Source organism: Rhea americana, unplaced genomic scaffold (genome assembly GCF_003343005.1).
Source record: "Rhea americana isolate MKP2758 unplaced genomic scaffold, rheAme1 scaffold_155, whole genome shotgun sequence".
NCBI classification, from domain to species: domain Eukaryota; kingdom Metazoa; phylum Chordata; class Aves; order Rheiformes; family Rheidae; genus Rhea; species Rhea americana.
Genome location: NW_028185650.1, coordinates 1,863,993 through 1,878,932, shown reverse-complemented (window position 1 = coordinate 1,878,932; position 14,940 = coordinate 1,863,993). Strand labels below are relative to the sequence as shown.

At 41.7% G+C, this 14,940-nt stretch overlaps 2 protein-coding genes across 3 annotated transcripts in view; both read left to right on the top strand.

Moving 5' to 3' along the window:
* GANC (glucosidase alpha, neutral C) overlaps window positions 1–11,725 on the top strand; it is a 32,265-nt gene extending 20,540 nt beyond the window's left edge. The window contains exons 18-24 of the mRNA XM_085299887.1: window positions 748–812; window positions 1,785–1,861; window positions 3,134–3,208; window positions 4,343–4,456; window positions 4,993–5,105; window positions 6,460–6,563; window positions 7,488–11,725. Coding sequence (XP_085156013.1) covers window positions 748–812; window positions 1,785–1,861; window positions 3,134–3,208; window positions 4,343–4,456; window positions 4,993–5,105; window positions 6,460–6,563; window positions 7,488–7,597 — 658 coding nt within the window. The 3' untranslated portion in view covers window positions 7,598–11,725. The remainder of the gene's footprint in view (window positions 1–747; window positions 813–1,784; window positions 1,862–3,133; window positions 3,209–4,342; window positions 4,457–4,992; window positions 5,106–6,459; window positions 6,564–7,487) is intronic.
* Window positions 11,726–13,648: 1,923 nt separating this feature from the next.
* Window positions 13,649–14,940, top strand: part of CAPN3 (calpain 3) — a 32,796-nt gene continuing 31,504 nt past the window's right edge. For both annotated transcript variants that reach the window (XM_085299867.1, XM_085299866.1), the window contains exon 1: window positions 13,649–14,300. In XM_085299867.1, the coding sequence (XP_085155993.1) occupies window positions 14,007–14,300 (294 nt within the window). In that variant the 5' untranslated portion in view covers window positions 13,649–14,006. The remainder of the gene's footprint in view (window positions 14,301–14,940) is intronic.

Here is a 14,940-nt window from a genome sequence, read left to right as displayed (position 1 = left end):
CAAATATCATGTTGAATTTTCTGCAGTAGCTACATAATTACAGTGAAAACATGGTATTTTACTTACTGAGACAAACAGAGTGGAAAATGTGCCTCATTAGTGAGCAAATAAACAGCAAAGCTGCAGTAAACAACTGGATGCCTGTGTGTGAGCAGGTGGGCAAGCCTTTGTAAGGAAACCCAGCAAATTGCTACAGACCCTGTGCCTGTTAGAATGAGTTATTATTGTCATAAACTTCCAAACTGAAAAATACAAGGCCTGCTCTGTTACCAGATGGTTATTGCACTACCCTTTTTTGAAAAAGACTAAAATTCAACTTTGGGGTGCAGGTTTTTCAGTCTGTGACCAAGAGGAGACAGCTGCTGTAAAAGCAGAAATGTACTTCTGAGAGCAGGAAGGACTGTCCCTCAGGGACTAGCCAATCWAAGCAGCACTGCTGATAGATGGTAACGCAAAAGGTCATCCATCTCGCCTTTGCTAGAAGGTAGATGTAGCGCAAGTTTGCAAGGAAGGCAAGAGGAAAGAAAGCTGGGCTGTTGGAGGCCAAACCACAAGTATATTGGATTATCTTAACCAATATTGCACTTAACACGGGCCCTTCAAGGCACAGATAAGGACCCTGCCTACTTAACAATTCTTGGCAGCTGTGTCTTATTAGAGGGGGAGAAAATGGAGCCTGAAAAGGCTGCAARCAGCTTGAAGGGAGACCCTACCCTATCCTACCCTACCATATTTTGCTTTCTGCAGGCCTCTCTGGGTAGAGTTTCCAGGGAARGTAGACACTTTTGGTGTGGAAAATGAGTACATGCTAGGTAAGTAGGTGACTTCTCATTGTCTGGAATTTGAATTAAAATTTTTTGAGGTTGAARTGTCACATGATAAAAAGAAGGCACAAAAACTCTTCCAGAATTTTTTAAAGGGATGTTATTACTGAATGCTAAACTTGAGACCTCTTTAAAAGACCTGGTTGTCACAGATGAATTGTGAGCACTTTGAAAATTGGAGTCATCTGAGATGCAAAAATAGAGGTCACTCTCACCTAGTCGGTTTTAAAAAAACACAGCCAATATTTTGACCTGAAAGATGGAAATTCACTGTAGCAGCTAAGACCACAGTTGCTTTGGAAAGACAGCAGCAAACAACTACCATCAGAAGTTGATTACTCTGRTATGGCTGGCTGCTGAAGTCAGTGCTTTCAGAAATTAAGTTTAGGAGATGAGCGTATCTGTATGATGCATGTTCAGCTTCTAAGGGAAGAAAGAAGCGGGGGGTGAGGGGTGGTTCCTTCCCTTTTTCCATTTCTTCTGTTACCTGCAGATTCAGGAGTGCAGGCTAATAACTTTCAAGTGTCTGTATACATTGATGTATCTTTAGGAGTAAAGTGTAACCATCCCTAGTGCAATGTGCAGAATTTGTTTGACAARGGCAGTCTCTTCTTCCACTGCTTTGGTTAGAAGAGCATATTTTTTGCTCAACCAAAGAGCACAGAGCACARCATCTCTCAATCTGTGCGGGACCCAGGAGTGCCTTCAAGCTGGGATGTGGAGTGCAGCCCAGGTGCATCCTGCTGCCAGAGTGAGACCCAAGTACCATCAGTTTCTTACATGTGTCTTTGTATCTAGCAGARAGTAAACATAAGCACATGGCATGGCCTGTGCAACTCCCCAAGTGGCTATGGGAGATTGGCCATGCCAGGAAACACCAAAGCACAGAGCTACCATTCTGCTGAGATGCAGCCTTAAGGACCACAGCAGTCACACATTGCTGTGTTTGTTTTTCTCCAGGAAATGCTTTGCTGGTGCATCCAGTCACTGAGCGAGAGGCCAGGACAGTGAATGTTCTGCTTCCTGGGTCAGAGGAGGTGAGGTTGAGTAAGAAGCTGCTCAGCTATTCAAYCAAAGAAATATTTTATGCTGCAGTCTCCCAGCTTTCCACTTCATAACTGCTAAGAAGTGGTGCCACCGCTGTCATAGGGTGGTGATAGCTGTCCTGTACCCACCGTAGTCCACTGCTCTGGACTTTTYTTCCATCTTGGTACCTCGCACAGTTGGCTAACAGCAGACTTGCTTTCTTGCTTTTCCAAGAGCTGCTGCACAGATCTCAGGTCTCCCCTAATTTAAGTCTCCCCTCAAGACTCACTGCTCCTCTTGCAATGCCGAAAAAACACTACACTAAATTGTCAATTCCTTTCTTTTATGTATTTCTCTTAGGGTTAAGCTTCTCTTCTACATGGAGGAAAAGGGATCTTTGAAGGGAAGTTCATAAGGAAACCAGAGGGAAGCTGGGGAAAGGGAAGTTATAACAAAGAAATACAAGCCTCAGTAGCCTGAGGCATGCATAGGAAACAATTTGACATGTAGAGAGATCAGTTTCTCTCTGAAGTCAAGTTATTCATCCACAGGATGGCACTGTGACCCACTCCTACACAGAGCATTTTGTTTCAGCAGCTGAGAGGTGGAGGAAGGGAAGGAATCTGAGAATGTGTTTCCTAAGGAAAAGTTTGAGATTCAGCTCTAGAGACAAATGAAAGACAGCAGAAAAGTGGAGTGTGAAAGCCTTGTGACTCTACTAATGCACCTGAGGACACTAACAATTTTTTTTTTTAATCAATATAAGGGCAAAAGTGACTGTGCTCTCCAAACAAGCTAAGAAAATTAGTTTTATCAGCATCTCTGTGGAAATTCGCTACCTGGCACCCCTAAAGCAGTTAAATCTGGTGACAACTGTGGTGCAGGGGATGTTGCAGATGTCGCTTGTTTTTGTGACCTGTTTTAGCAGTGTTATTATTAATTTTCATTTCAGAATCAGTAAGCTTATTCTGTAACTTACATTTTTTTGTTGTTGTTGTTATGTCGTTGCTTGGCACCTCCAGATGCGTACAAAATGTATGCAAAATATAGAAAAGAGTAGCTTAATTTTGTGATTCAGGAATGACAATTTATTCTTTCTCTCCAGAGTGTCAATGGACTTAAAATAAATAAATAAATAAATAAATGCAAATTCTTGCACCTCAAATAAATTGGTAGGAATAGTGAGATTACAAGATGGAGCAAAAAAGCAACTGCCCCCCTGCAGAGGGAACAGATTGTTCCATAGATGTATCGGGCTCATTCTTTTCTTCATTTTTTCCTAGATTTGGTATGATTTCAGAATATTTAAACGAATGGAAGCTGCAGGCACTGTGAAGATTCCAGTAACACTGGATAATGTATGTTTTTGTTTTAAAACACTAATTTCTTTAAGCTGAAAAAATAATATAGGCTTTTTTGTAAGTACTCAAAATCTGTACTGTTTTGTAAGTACTCAAAATCTGAAAAGTGACATTTCAATTTCCTTGTAGGATTGTAATGTAAAACAGCTTTTATAAAGAAGAAAAATCTCTGTGTTAATTTCAGACAGAAATATTCTAAAACTGAAAACTGATGCTATGAGCAGAACACAGCTGGAAAAAGGGATAATTATGGTAAAAATGAATTCCAGTGACGTCCTGCCCTGTATCTTAGTGACCTGTCAGGGCCTTTCTAAACACAGAAATTATGGCATGCTAAGCTTGAATGTGTATTTCTACTATCTGTACTAATTTCCCAGCAGATTTAGAATTTGATAGCTTCCTTTTTATTCCCCTCACGCCCCAAAATAAAGTGTAAAATCTTTCAAAAATGCTCATAGAGACATGTCTGCATAAAGTAATTGCAGCTGAGTGAATTTGTATCACATTCTAGATAATCTACTTTTTCAGTGGGTAGACTTCAACATGCATTCAGAACAACTCTGCAGAAAAGGGTAATAAGTAATCTTGTGTTAACTGAGCACTGAAAGGCTCTGCATTAGGAGTCTACCAGTCTGTGGAGGCAATATTTGATCAAAGTGGTGAAGTAAAAAAAAGAAAATTTTTTCAAGATGCTTTGCAATTGAGAAATTCCCTTGGGCCATCTGATATTGTGGGCTTTGCTGTGACAGACCCACTCGATTTAGGTAGTTAGCCAGGTGGTCCTAGAACCTCAGTGTATGAACATTATAACAACTCTTGTACCTCAGAAATCACCCTCCCAAAATCCTATCCTATCTCCTTTGTTGTTAATGTGGAACACTTATGAGTCTTGGTAGCAGAGAAGTGAGTTATTGTAAGGGTGACTTCTCCCAGCAGAGATGCTTTGGCTTGAACACATACAGGAAGTTAACTACTATTCCCATTGTTAACTGAGTAGTTTTCCTTATATGCTCACAGTAAAAGTTCATTTCTGAGATTTGATAAGAAAAAGTTGCAGTTTTCCTATCAAGTAAGTTAAAATTGTATGATCAGCTTATATGAACTTTTCTATCCTGACTTTGTTATTGGCAGATTCCTGTGTTCCAGCGTGGGGGGACTGTGATACCTCTGAAGATCAGAGCTGGAAAGTCCACTGAATGGATGACAGATACTTCTTACAAACTCCATGTGGCCCTGGATACAGAGGTACTCTGAGACAACCTTTCCTTTACAAAGTTGTCTTTAATCCTATTCATCTTTTTAGGATGCCTATTCAATCGGCATAGTGGTGTCTACACTTTGAACATCCTGTGGCTTTTCTTCATTCCTGCTGCCTGGAGTCCCACCTCACTCCCACTGTTCCCTCAGAGTGAGACTGAGTGTAGCACAGGCAGAACATTTTCTAACTTTTCCCAGCTCCTTTTTAGTCCCTTGGAGGAAGAAGCAGAGAATGTATAGGCCACGCACTTCCTCCTCAATCCAGAAAAAGAACTTCCCACAACTATCCTTTCCAATAAAAGAGGGGTCATCTGGCACACATACTAGTTTGCAAAATCAGAATGTCCAGAGTGTCCAGAGCACTTTCAGAACTGGACTCCCTGAGCTTTCCAGAGATTCAAGTTGCTAAAAAATAAACCCTCACTATAAGACATTAACATATAGTGAGACTTAGGATTTTCAGTTTCATTGTCCAACACTAGAAGTTCCTCTTAATTTGGGCTCCCATCTGGTGTGTTTCACAGGGCTATGCAAAAGGTGAACTCTACCTAGATGATGGGCATTCATTCGAGTACCTTCACGAGAAGCAGTTCCTGCACCGGAAATTCACTTTCCATAAACAAGTTCTCTCTTCCAGGTAACAGCAACCACTGCAGACAAAAGCCACCCAATACACAACCATTGGAAATGCCTTTTCTAGTTCATTAAACCTCCTTACAAATGTAGAAGTGTTAGTTCATCATTGCTGGTGAAGACCCAGAGCAAGCAGAGTCCTGTATAAAACTGCATAGGCGAGTGATGCTCTGCCTAAGTCTAGATACACCAACACTTGAAAATGCTGAGTTGTCTAATATTGTTTCGATTTACTCAGTTTTACAGATTTACTCAAATACAAAGGAAGTCATCAGCAATAATAAAATGCCTTGAAGAAACAAGGATGGTAAAGTGGGAGGTTTGCAAATAGGCAATACCTAGAGTGTTTGTATCTTCTAAGGTATGGGAACCATAATCAGACACCATTACACATGGTCTGAAAATCATCAGCAAAAGCACCCTATATCTTAAAATGTTAAAATRTAGGGGAGAAAGCACAAAGAGACACTCTGAAAAGGCTGAGTGAAACAACTAAAAGCCAAAAATATCTATATCTGCTACTTGTAAGGAAAGCAATTTCAAATAAATCCTCACTACAGTTTTATTAGTGAGGTCTGTTGCCTCTGGGGCTGCTCAGTTGATAAGTAATGAATTTACAAGTATTTCATTATTCTTTCAGGCTTCAAAAAATAGTAATATAAATAAAATAATAAAAATAGCGGTAAGTGGTTCTCAAACTACAAAATTCAGCACAGAGCAAAACTGTAGATTAGTTTGGATAGTGTAACTGAAAGTATGCCTCACATCCCTTTATCTGGCAAGACTAAAATATGAAAAACTTAAAAATTCAGGAGGAAGGTAAAAGATATTTCTAAATCACTAGCAAATCTAGAATTTATCTTTTTGAGTCAAATATAACATTCTGTTCTCTCCAAAGTGAACATTTTTATTTTTTTTCTAAGCTTTTTTAGAGGTTTTTAATTACGAATGAATACTTGAAATTAATTTCAAAATGAAAGAAAATCACGATACAAACTGAAATGTGTTGTTTGAAAAATGTTAAAATTAGACAGCTTTACTTTTGTGTTCAGAAAGGGATTTTCACATTACCATTTGGCAAAATCTGAGAACCTTTCTGGTTATTAAAGCTACATTTCTTTTTATCACAAAATGGCTTGGAAAACTTTTCTTCTCCCTTCTAATTTTGTAAAGTCTGCTGTACAAAAAAGTCAGCTGATAATGGGAGAAAATTATATCTGTTTCAAGAGAAAGATAAATAGAGAGAAGAAACAGTACTGGGAACCTTCAGGGAGAGACTGCAGTAGTGGTTTTTCTGTATGATGCTGACTTGCTGAGGGACAGGAACTACTGTATATGAATTAATTTTCTTTTTTCAGTTGCACAGATGAAAAAGGACAATACTGCACAACATGCATAGTTGAACAGGTGATAATTCTGGGACTTGGACAGCAACCCATGTCTGTGACAACATGTTTAAAGGGTAATGAACTAACTTTCATTTCACTGGAATTGTTTGAAATACTCTTGTGCTGGTGGCATTCATTAGAGGCTGCAGACTGGCAGCTCTGTAATGGAGCTATTACAGCATGGGGAGATTCTTGGTTCAGTCATCTTTGCTACTTTTTGGATATCAAAGGCAGAATTTAGTGAGAGAAATTAGCAGTTACTGCTAATATTACATGCAGAACTGACGAACATTTACTTTATAAGGTAATAGATATATCAATAATGATACTTCAGAATTAACAAGTTCAGTTAAGTTAATCCTGCAAAGCATATGACCAGAGCTGGCATTTAAAATGAAGGACCATTTGGTCCTTCTGTAGTACAGGTCAGATCTGTCAGTCTGCCTACTCCAAGATTGGAAATCTGTGGACAAAAACAAAATTGCTCTTCTGTTCTCTTGCTCATTTGACAAAGCCTGGAGTTCCTGACTGTACGGGGATCTCTGTAAGTTGCAAGGGATCCCATAGGGGTAAGCAGTAGCACCTGCAGAGAGGGCTTGTCACTTCTCGCTGCTTTTCAGGTGCATCCCTTCACCTTGGGAATCATATGGACATGGACTTTCTGCTTGCACCTGTCAATGCTCAGGACTTCTACAGTGCTTGGAGAATAAGTTATATTGAAACAAGGGTTAACTTCTGCAGAAAAATCCTTGAATAATTTTGTGATGGAAGCTCATATACCCCAAGTTAGTTTGAAAGGCCAGAAGACAAGAAATAGTGTCTCCAATTCTGCTGCGTTCTTGGGTGTACTCTGAGCAGATTTGGTTACTATTTCATTTCTAATCAATCTTTACTGCTAGTTCCATGGATGGTCTGAATTAATAAGAGGGAGTTGTGCATAACTGTATTTGAGAAAGGTTGTTCTTAAAGCATATGGTAAACTTTCTTGTCCTGTTCAGATGGGAAGGAAAAAGAAGTGGTTTTCACATATGAAATGAAGACCTCTGTGTTGACGCTGGAGAAGTTAGACCTGAGTGTTGGTGCTGACTGGGAGATTCATATCAAGTGAAAGGAGAAACAGCTTCTTCGGAGAATTTACTGAAAGGCTGAACGGAAATGGATTTGAAGGAGTTAAAAAGCTTATCTGAATCTGGTTAGATCGAAGAACATATTTCCCTCTCTGCAAACTAACATTTCCTATAATCTTGCTTTTAAAACAGTAAGTTAGACTTGAGTAGCTCTTCTCAAGTCAGCGGTTGAAAAAATGTAATAGCAATGGGATTGTAATCACCATCTGGTTTAGGCTAGCTTCAGTAAGACATTAAGGTGAAGTTCTGCCTTCACTTGCACCAGAATATCCTGACTTGGTAAGTAGGTGAGGTTGTGACTGGTTGGCATGGGGTTTAATATAAGTATCTGAAAAGCCAACCACTCATAGAGAAGAGCACTTGGGAAGAGCAGCTCTGTGCCCACTTTAACAAACAGCATTGATAGCTATGTCAGATGTGGAGGTTATGGTCAGTGTTCTGCTTGCAAGCTGCTTTGAGAAGCAAACCCAGAAGGAGCCACCCAGCATGAGTACAGGCACTTCCCTTTTCCAATCCTTACCACAGTGCAAAATCAGGCAGTTTGTACAGGAAAGTAAACAACAGGCTAGCTTAACAGTTCAGGCTGAACTGAAGCTAAGGTTTTAATAGGCAGTGCCAATCAGTTGTGTGATATTGTAATGCAGAAGTGGGGAAGTCAGAATCCATATAACTAGATTTGAAACYGGTATTTGAATTTTCAAGAAGGCACAAGTCTAAAGAAGTGCAGTGCTGGCTTGGGGTGGCAGCAGGACTGCGATGGAAATCTTTGCACATTATTGCTCCCCTCTCCACCAGTGCAACTTAAAAAAATTTTTTTTAGGAAGGAATTGTCTGTGTGTTTGGATGCGTGAATGTCATTGGTTACAGCCAGCCTGATACAGCAGCTCTGCTTCTGGACATCTCTGCTGTTCCATATCTTTCAATTCCTGATAACATCTGGCTTTCTTTTCTTTTTTTAGCAATTTGTAGATCAGTTTTAATATCTAGCTGAGTTTTGAGTTTAGTAGGTAGCAATGGGAAAGCATTTTCAGGCAAAGGAAACTTGAACCGCTCAACATTTTCTTTATAACGGAAAATACTCTTTAATTTAATGGGATTAATTCTGTATTTAGCCATCCCGTCTCATGCATATCCCCCCATTTTCTTACAACTCACCTAATACTCTTTTGCCTCACAATCCCACTTTTTCTACAGACAGAACTGGGGTGCTCTGCTGCTTCCTTCCCTTTTCAGAGCCTGGAGACACAACCTGAGTATGCTAATTCCCATACATTCTACCTATTCCCACTACCCTTTCTATGTGACGCATCTCTCCTCACAGGCTGCTGTCACTCCATAATTCAAGTTCATTGGCCTCTCCATTTGCTATTGTCAAATATCATAGAATCAGTGAGGTTGGAAGGGACCTCTGGAGATCATCTAGTCCAACCTCCCTGCTCAAGCAGGGTCGCCTAGAGCATGGTAGACGGGGTTGCATCTAGGCAGGCCTTGAAGATCTCCAGAGAAGGAGACTCCACAACCTCTCTGGGCAACCTGKKCCAKTGCTCCGTCACTCTCACAGGGAAGAAATTCCCCCTCACGGTCAGGCAGAACTTCCTGTGGTTCAGTTTGTGCCCGTTGCCTCTTGTCCTGTCACATGGGACAACTGAAAAGAGTTTGTCCCCGTCCCCTTGACACCCTCCCTTCAGATACTCATACACATTGATAAGATCCCCCCTCAGTCTTCTCTTCCCCAGGCTGAAGAGGCCCAGCTCTCGCAGCCGTTCCTCATAGGGCAGGTGCTCCAGCCCTCTGAGCATCTTCATAGCCCTACGCTGGACTCTCTCCAGTAGCTCCGTGTCTCTCTTGAACTGGGGAGCCCAGAACTGGACACAGCACTCGAGATGAGGCCTCCCCAGGGCTGAGTAGAGAGGCAGGATCACTTCCCTCGATCTGCTGGAAACATCCTTCCTAATGCTCCTGAGGAGACCATTGGCCTTCCTGGCCACAAGGGCACATTCCTGGCTCATGGTCAACTTGTCATCCACCAGCACTCCCAGGACCTTCTCTGCAGAGCTGCTTTCCAGAAGGTCAGCCCCCAGCTTGTCCTCGTGCCTAGGGTTATTCCTCCCTAGGTGCAGGACCTGCACTTGCCCTTGTTGAACCTCAGGAGGTTCCTCTCTGCCCAACTCTCCAGCCTGCCCAGGTCTCTCTGAGTGGCAGCACAGCCCCCTGGGGTATCAGCCACTCCTCCCAGCTTGGGATCATCAGCAAACTTGCTGAGGAGGCACTCTGTCCCCTCAGCCAGGTCACTGATGAAGAAGTTGAACAGGATGGGACCCAGTACTCAGCCCTGGGGGACACCACTAGCCACAGGTCTCCAGCTAGACTCCACGCCACTGATGACGACCCTCTGAGCTCTGCCTTTCAGCCAGTTCTCAGTCCACCTCACTGTCTACTTGTCTAACCCACACTTCCTGAGCTTCTCTAGGAGGATGTTATGGGAGATAGTGTCAATAACCTTGCTGAAGTCAAGGTACACAATGTCCACTGCTCTCCCCTCATCTACCCAGCCAGTCATTCCATCCTAGAAGGCTCTCAGATTGGTTAAGCAGGATTTCCCCTTGGTGAATCCATGCAGGCTACTCCTGATCACCTTCTTWTCCTCCGTATGTCTAGAGATGACATCCAGAATGAGCTATTCMATCCCCTTTCCAGGGATGGAGGTGAGACTGACTGGTCTGTAGTTGCCTGGGTCCTCCTCCTTGCCCTTTTTGAAGACTTTTGGAGTGACATTGGCTTTCTTCCAGTCCTCAGGCACCTCTCCAGTTCTCCAGGACCTTTCAAAGACAATGGAGAGCAGCTTGGCAACAACATCCGCCAGCTCCCTCAGTACCCGTGGGTGCATCCCATCCGGGCCCATGGATTTGTGGATGTCTAGCCTGCCCAGAAGGTCTCTAATCCTATCCTYCTCAACCAAAGGAAAGTCTTCCCTTCTCCAGACTTTCTCCCTCACGTCCAGGCTGCAGGATTCCTTAGCAGTAAAGACTGAAGCAAAGAAGGCATTCAGTAATTCTGCCTTCTCTGAATCCCTTGTCACCATGGCCCCCTCTCCAGTCAGTAGCTGGCCCACGTTTTCCCTCGTCCTCCCCTTGCTGCTGATGTCGTTGAAGAAGCCCTTCCTGTTGTCCTTGACATCCCTTGCCAGACTCAATTCCATCTGGGCCTTAGCCTTCCTTGCAGCATCTCTACATACTCTGACTGCATTCCTATAGTTCTCCCAAGTAGCCTGTTTCCTCTTCCACATTCTGTGTGTTTCCTTCTTCTGTCTGAATTTGGCCAAGAGCTCCTTGCTCACCCATGCAAGTCTCCTGCCCCTTTTGCTGCACTTCTTACTCATAGGAATATATTACTTTAATATATATTAATAATATATTACTTTAAAATCGATTCAGGCAAGCCTGAACATACTGTCAGTTGGGTTTTATGGATACAAAAGAGCAGAATCTATTTATTTATGTATTTATTTTCAGTAAGATAAGGAAATATTTTCTGAAAAGATCAGTAGATTGACTCTTGGGAAGCAGAGAAGCATTGTTAACATTTTTGCGGACTAAAGGGAACATAACCGTCCATTTGTGCAATGTGCCCTGCTCTTCTTACTAAGCCCTCCCTGAGCAGGGTCAGTCAGTCATTGCCACCTGCTGCTGTTTGTCCTCCGCAGGGCAGATTTCTGCAAATATCAAATGTGAGAGCTAACTATGATTACTCTGCTTTTGACTACTGAGTGCAACTTGTTCCCCACCAGACCCCTGCGTTCCTCCTCCTTTAGTCTGCAAAGCTGTTTTTCAACCCTTCTAGTAGGTACTATAAGCCTCTGCTGTAGGAATTGGGGACTGGCAGCCTAAACAGTGCTGTGCTTAATGCAGGCAAGTGGATCAGCAGCAAATAGGTCTTTTACAGGCTCCATTCTTCTATTGGCTTCTAAGGTTTAAATGGTGATTGTTTCCTACATTTAAGCGTAAAGGTGGTTCTGACTGTGTAATTATTGTCTGGAACATTTTAATGAAACATTTTACCTGGTATTTCTGAAGTGTGAAAGTAAATGGAATAAAGTAACATTGAAGTGAGTTAAACACCTTATTCCTTCTAACCTTCCTTGTACTATGGAGAATTTCTAAGTAATATTCTTTAAAATGTATCTGATTAAAAGTGGCTGTCTGCTTTTTATGCTGTGACTCTCAGGATGATATCAGGATGCTATGAGTAAGTTCTCATGGGTTATGTTTTCAGTAGTATGATGTGCCTAACTTGTATAGATTTCTGTAGGCTTTAGTTGCTTGACAGCTCTTAGAAGTCGTCTTTAGGCTTGAGGAATTAAATTTCAAAAAAATGACATTTACATTGGCAGTTGTAGCAACTCTCATACTTTTCCATATATTTATGCCACAAATCAAGAAATACATTTACACTCATGTTGTAAGCCACAAAGTATAACTGAATTCAGTTAGCAAAAACAACCAGAGATCAGACTTCATAACAGTTAAATGCAAACGTTATCATTCTTATAGTCCACTTCTGCTTTGTCTGAACAAGGTCAAGTGCTGGGTACTTTTACTTGCAAGAAATTCCATCACAAAAGGTGGCTCCATTCCAAGTGGACAAAGGGGGCTTTTTGGTGTCTGTAGTAAGACCATCTATTCACCTCTCTAGTAAATTGCATTTTTTCAAGATACCCTTTGTCTTTTACTAACAACTCCTGCTTCTCACAAAAAGCCCTACAAGAGCAAAATCACCTGTCTAGTAAAAATAGGAAAAGGAGAAGTTGCTTTTGAACATATATAACCAGAAAATACCCTCACACATCTATAAAGAGCAGTGTTAGGTTAAAAGTGAAAAGTATATTGCTCTTGAATTATCCTGGGAAGAGTGACATGTGTGCCAAGCTGTCATGCAAAGTGATGTCAGATGTGATACCTTCAATCCTCATATCTAAATGTAATGACGAAGTCATCAATTCCACAGGTGGACAACCTGTCTTGAAGCAACTGCATTCCTATTTCCAAGAACAGATGAATTAGCCCTTTCTCATTGCCCTGTTGCTGCAAAAGGAGGCTTGCATTCATAATAAAAAAGAAAAAGATTTAGGCCACTGTTAGAAAGATGAGGATTAATATTCTCAGAGGTTAGCTCAACTTGATAAGTGTATTAGCTTCTTCAAAGGTTGCCCTAATGGAGTGTGAGGGGCCTAATAATTGTCCATTGTACCATTGATTTGAAATGAGTAAATGAAACAAATATCTGAGGAACAAATACCAACCAAAAATTACTGCTTTGGCAAACACTTTAGTACTAGGGCAGAAGGTCAGTGTGCATGGTGTGAGCCAGAGTCCAGCTATTAGTGTCATTACGCAAAAATAACAATGATGCTGTCATGTGATTTAAGACTTCCTAACCAAAGAAATTAGGGTGTTAGAGGGCTTTTCTTGCTACATATACGGTGGTGTCACCCTGTATTTCCTCTTAGATTAGTATATCCTAACCCACACAATGGCACAGTTTCCACACTGGGCCCCTGTATATAAATGTGCCTTTTATATGGGAAGTAGCTATCACCAGGTGAATCTTAATCCTGGCAAGCTGCTCTCTTGCTGTAATTTGGAGGAGCTAAACCCCAACTGGCATTTATTGAACTGACCTCAGTAGCATCAAATAAAATTATTTGTGCTTTTCACCATTAAGACTGTATAGAAAGATAGCTTTTCAGTAACTACAGGGGAAAAAAAAATCAACAGTTCCTTAAGGAGTGTCAGGACTAGTTTATTGGCTAGCAGGACTATATAATTATGTTCCCACACCAGCAGGAGTTTAGCTCCCAATTTCCACTGCTCTCTCCATTTGAGGAGAGGCAAGCTGCCTGCAGCAGGAGTCAGCCTGCACCCGTAAAGCCCAAGAGCATGCCTGGCCTTGGCAGGAGCTGCGCAGCAGACTCATGCCRTCTCACTAACCGCTCCCTCTCCCACTTGTTCTCTTTCTCTCCGCCCGTGGTTATTTTTAGGCTGCCTGCGTTAAAACTTGTCTCTTCTGGGTGCTTACACACACGCTCAGGGCAGGCATACATATAGGCACACGCTGTAGAAACAACAACTCAGGCGCAAGAATTAACCGAGGGGTTATCTTGTTCCACAGCAAGGAGTAAAATCAATTACTTACCTACAAGAAAATATTGCCATCAAGAGGATGCACAAACTACTCAACTACATGGAACTTTATTGTTTGCAAATCTGATTAGGAGAATTTCAACAAAAAGGAAACACTTTTTACACAACAGCTTCCTCTTTTTTTTTTCAAATTTCCTTTCCGTTTTCAAGATCTTTCTTTCTTTTAACATTTGCTTTAAATTTGATTCCCATGCCAACCGCCATAAATGCAGCAGTGGCTCAGGAGACAGCTGCTGGGTCAGTTCCTAGTGCTACTGTTAGCACTACAGCTGAAGGTACAGGTGGGGGAACAGGGGGGATTTATTCTGCCATAATCAGTCGCAACCAGCCCATTATCAGAGCAAAGGAAAAGACCTATGAAGAGCTTCACAAGAAGTGCCTGGAGAAAAACATCCTCTATGAAGATCCTGATTTCCCACCTAATGAGACTTCCCTCTTCTATAGCCAGAAAATCCCCATCAAGTTTGAGTGGAAAAGACCACGTGTAAGTAACATGTTTGCTGAGTGCCTTTAACTTTCTATAAATCAAAGTATTCACCCAGAGCATGCTTGTTTTGCAAGAGGGGGAAGAAACTAAGCTGCAAGTATATTTCCTTAAAGAGCTATCCTGGAAGATAACTAGCTAGGCTAAGAATGGCCAGAGGAATAAAATGAGATGGAATGAAGCATGTAGAAAAGAATGAAATTGAATTGGTTCTTGTGCGATTTGTTTGGAATTGGCTTATCTGAAACTGCAAAGAAAAGTTCTTGTGCTGCAACATATTACTGGGCACTACCCTTTTTCGCTATGTCTTCAGTATTCTACTGCTTTCCTAGTGTGTGAAAATAAGAGAACAAACTATGCTCTGAATCACGCTTTTGTGCAGTTTTTGTTCATTCCCAACATTGCTCAGCTGACTTTCAAAGGTTGATTAGCTTATTACGTGCTCGCCAAAACAGTGCGTTATAATCACCATGAAGAAGGAAGCCTGTATGTTAGTCCCCTTCCTTTCTTCCTGTCTTGTGGGCTTTTCCCCAGTCAGCCTTCCTGTTCTTTGTCACCTTCAGCCTCTCTCATGCAGAGGACTCGTTCCTCAACTCCCCATTGATTCTCTGTCCTACCACAAAATGTGTTCTCTTTCACT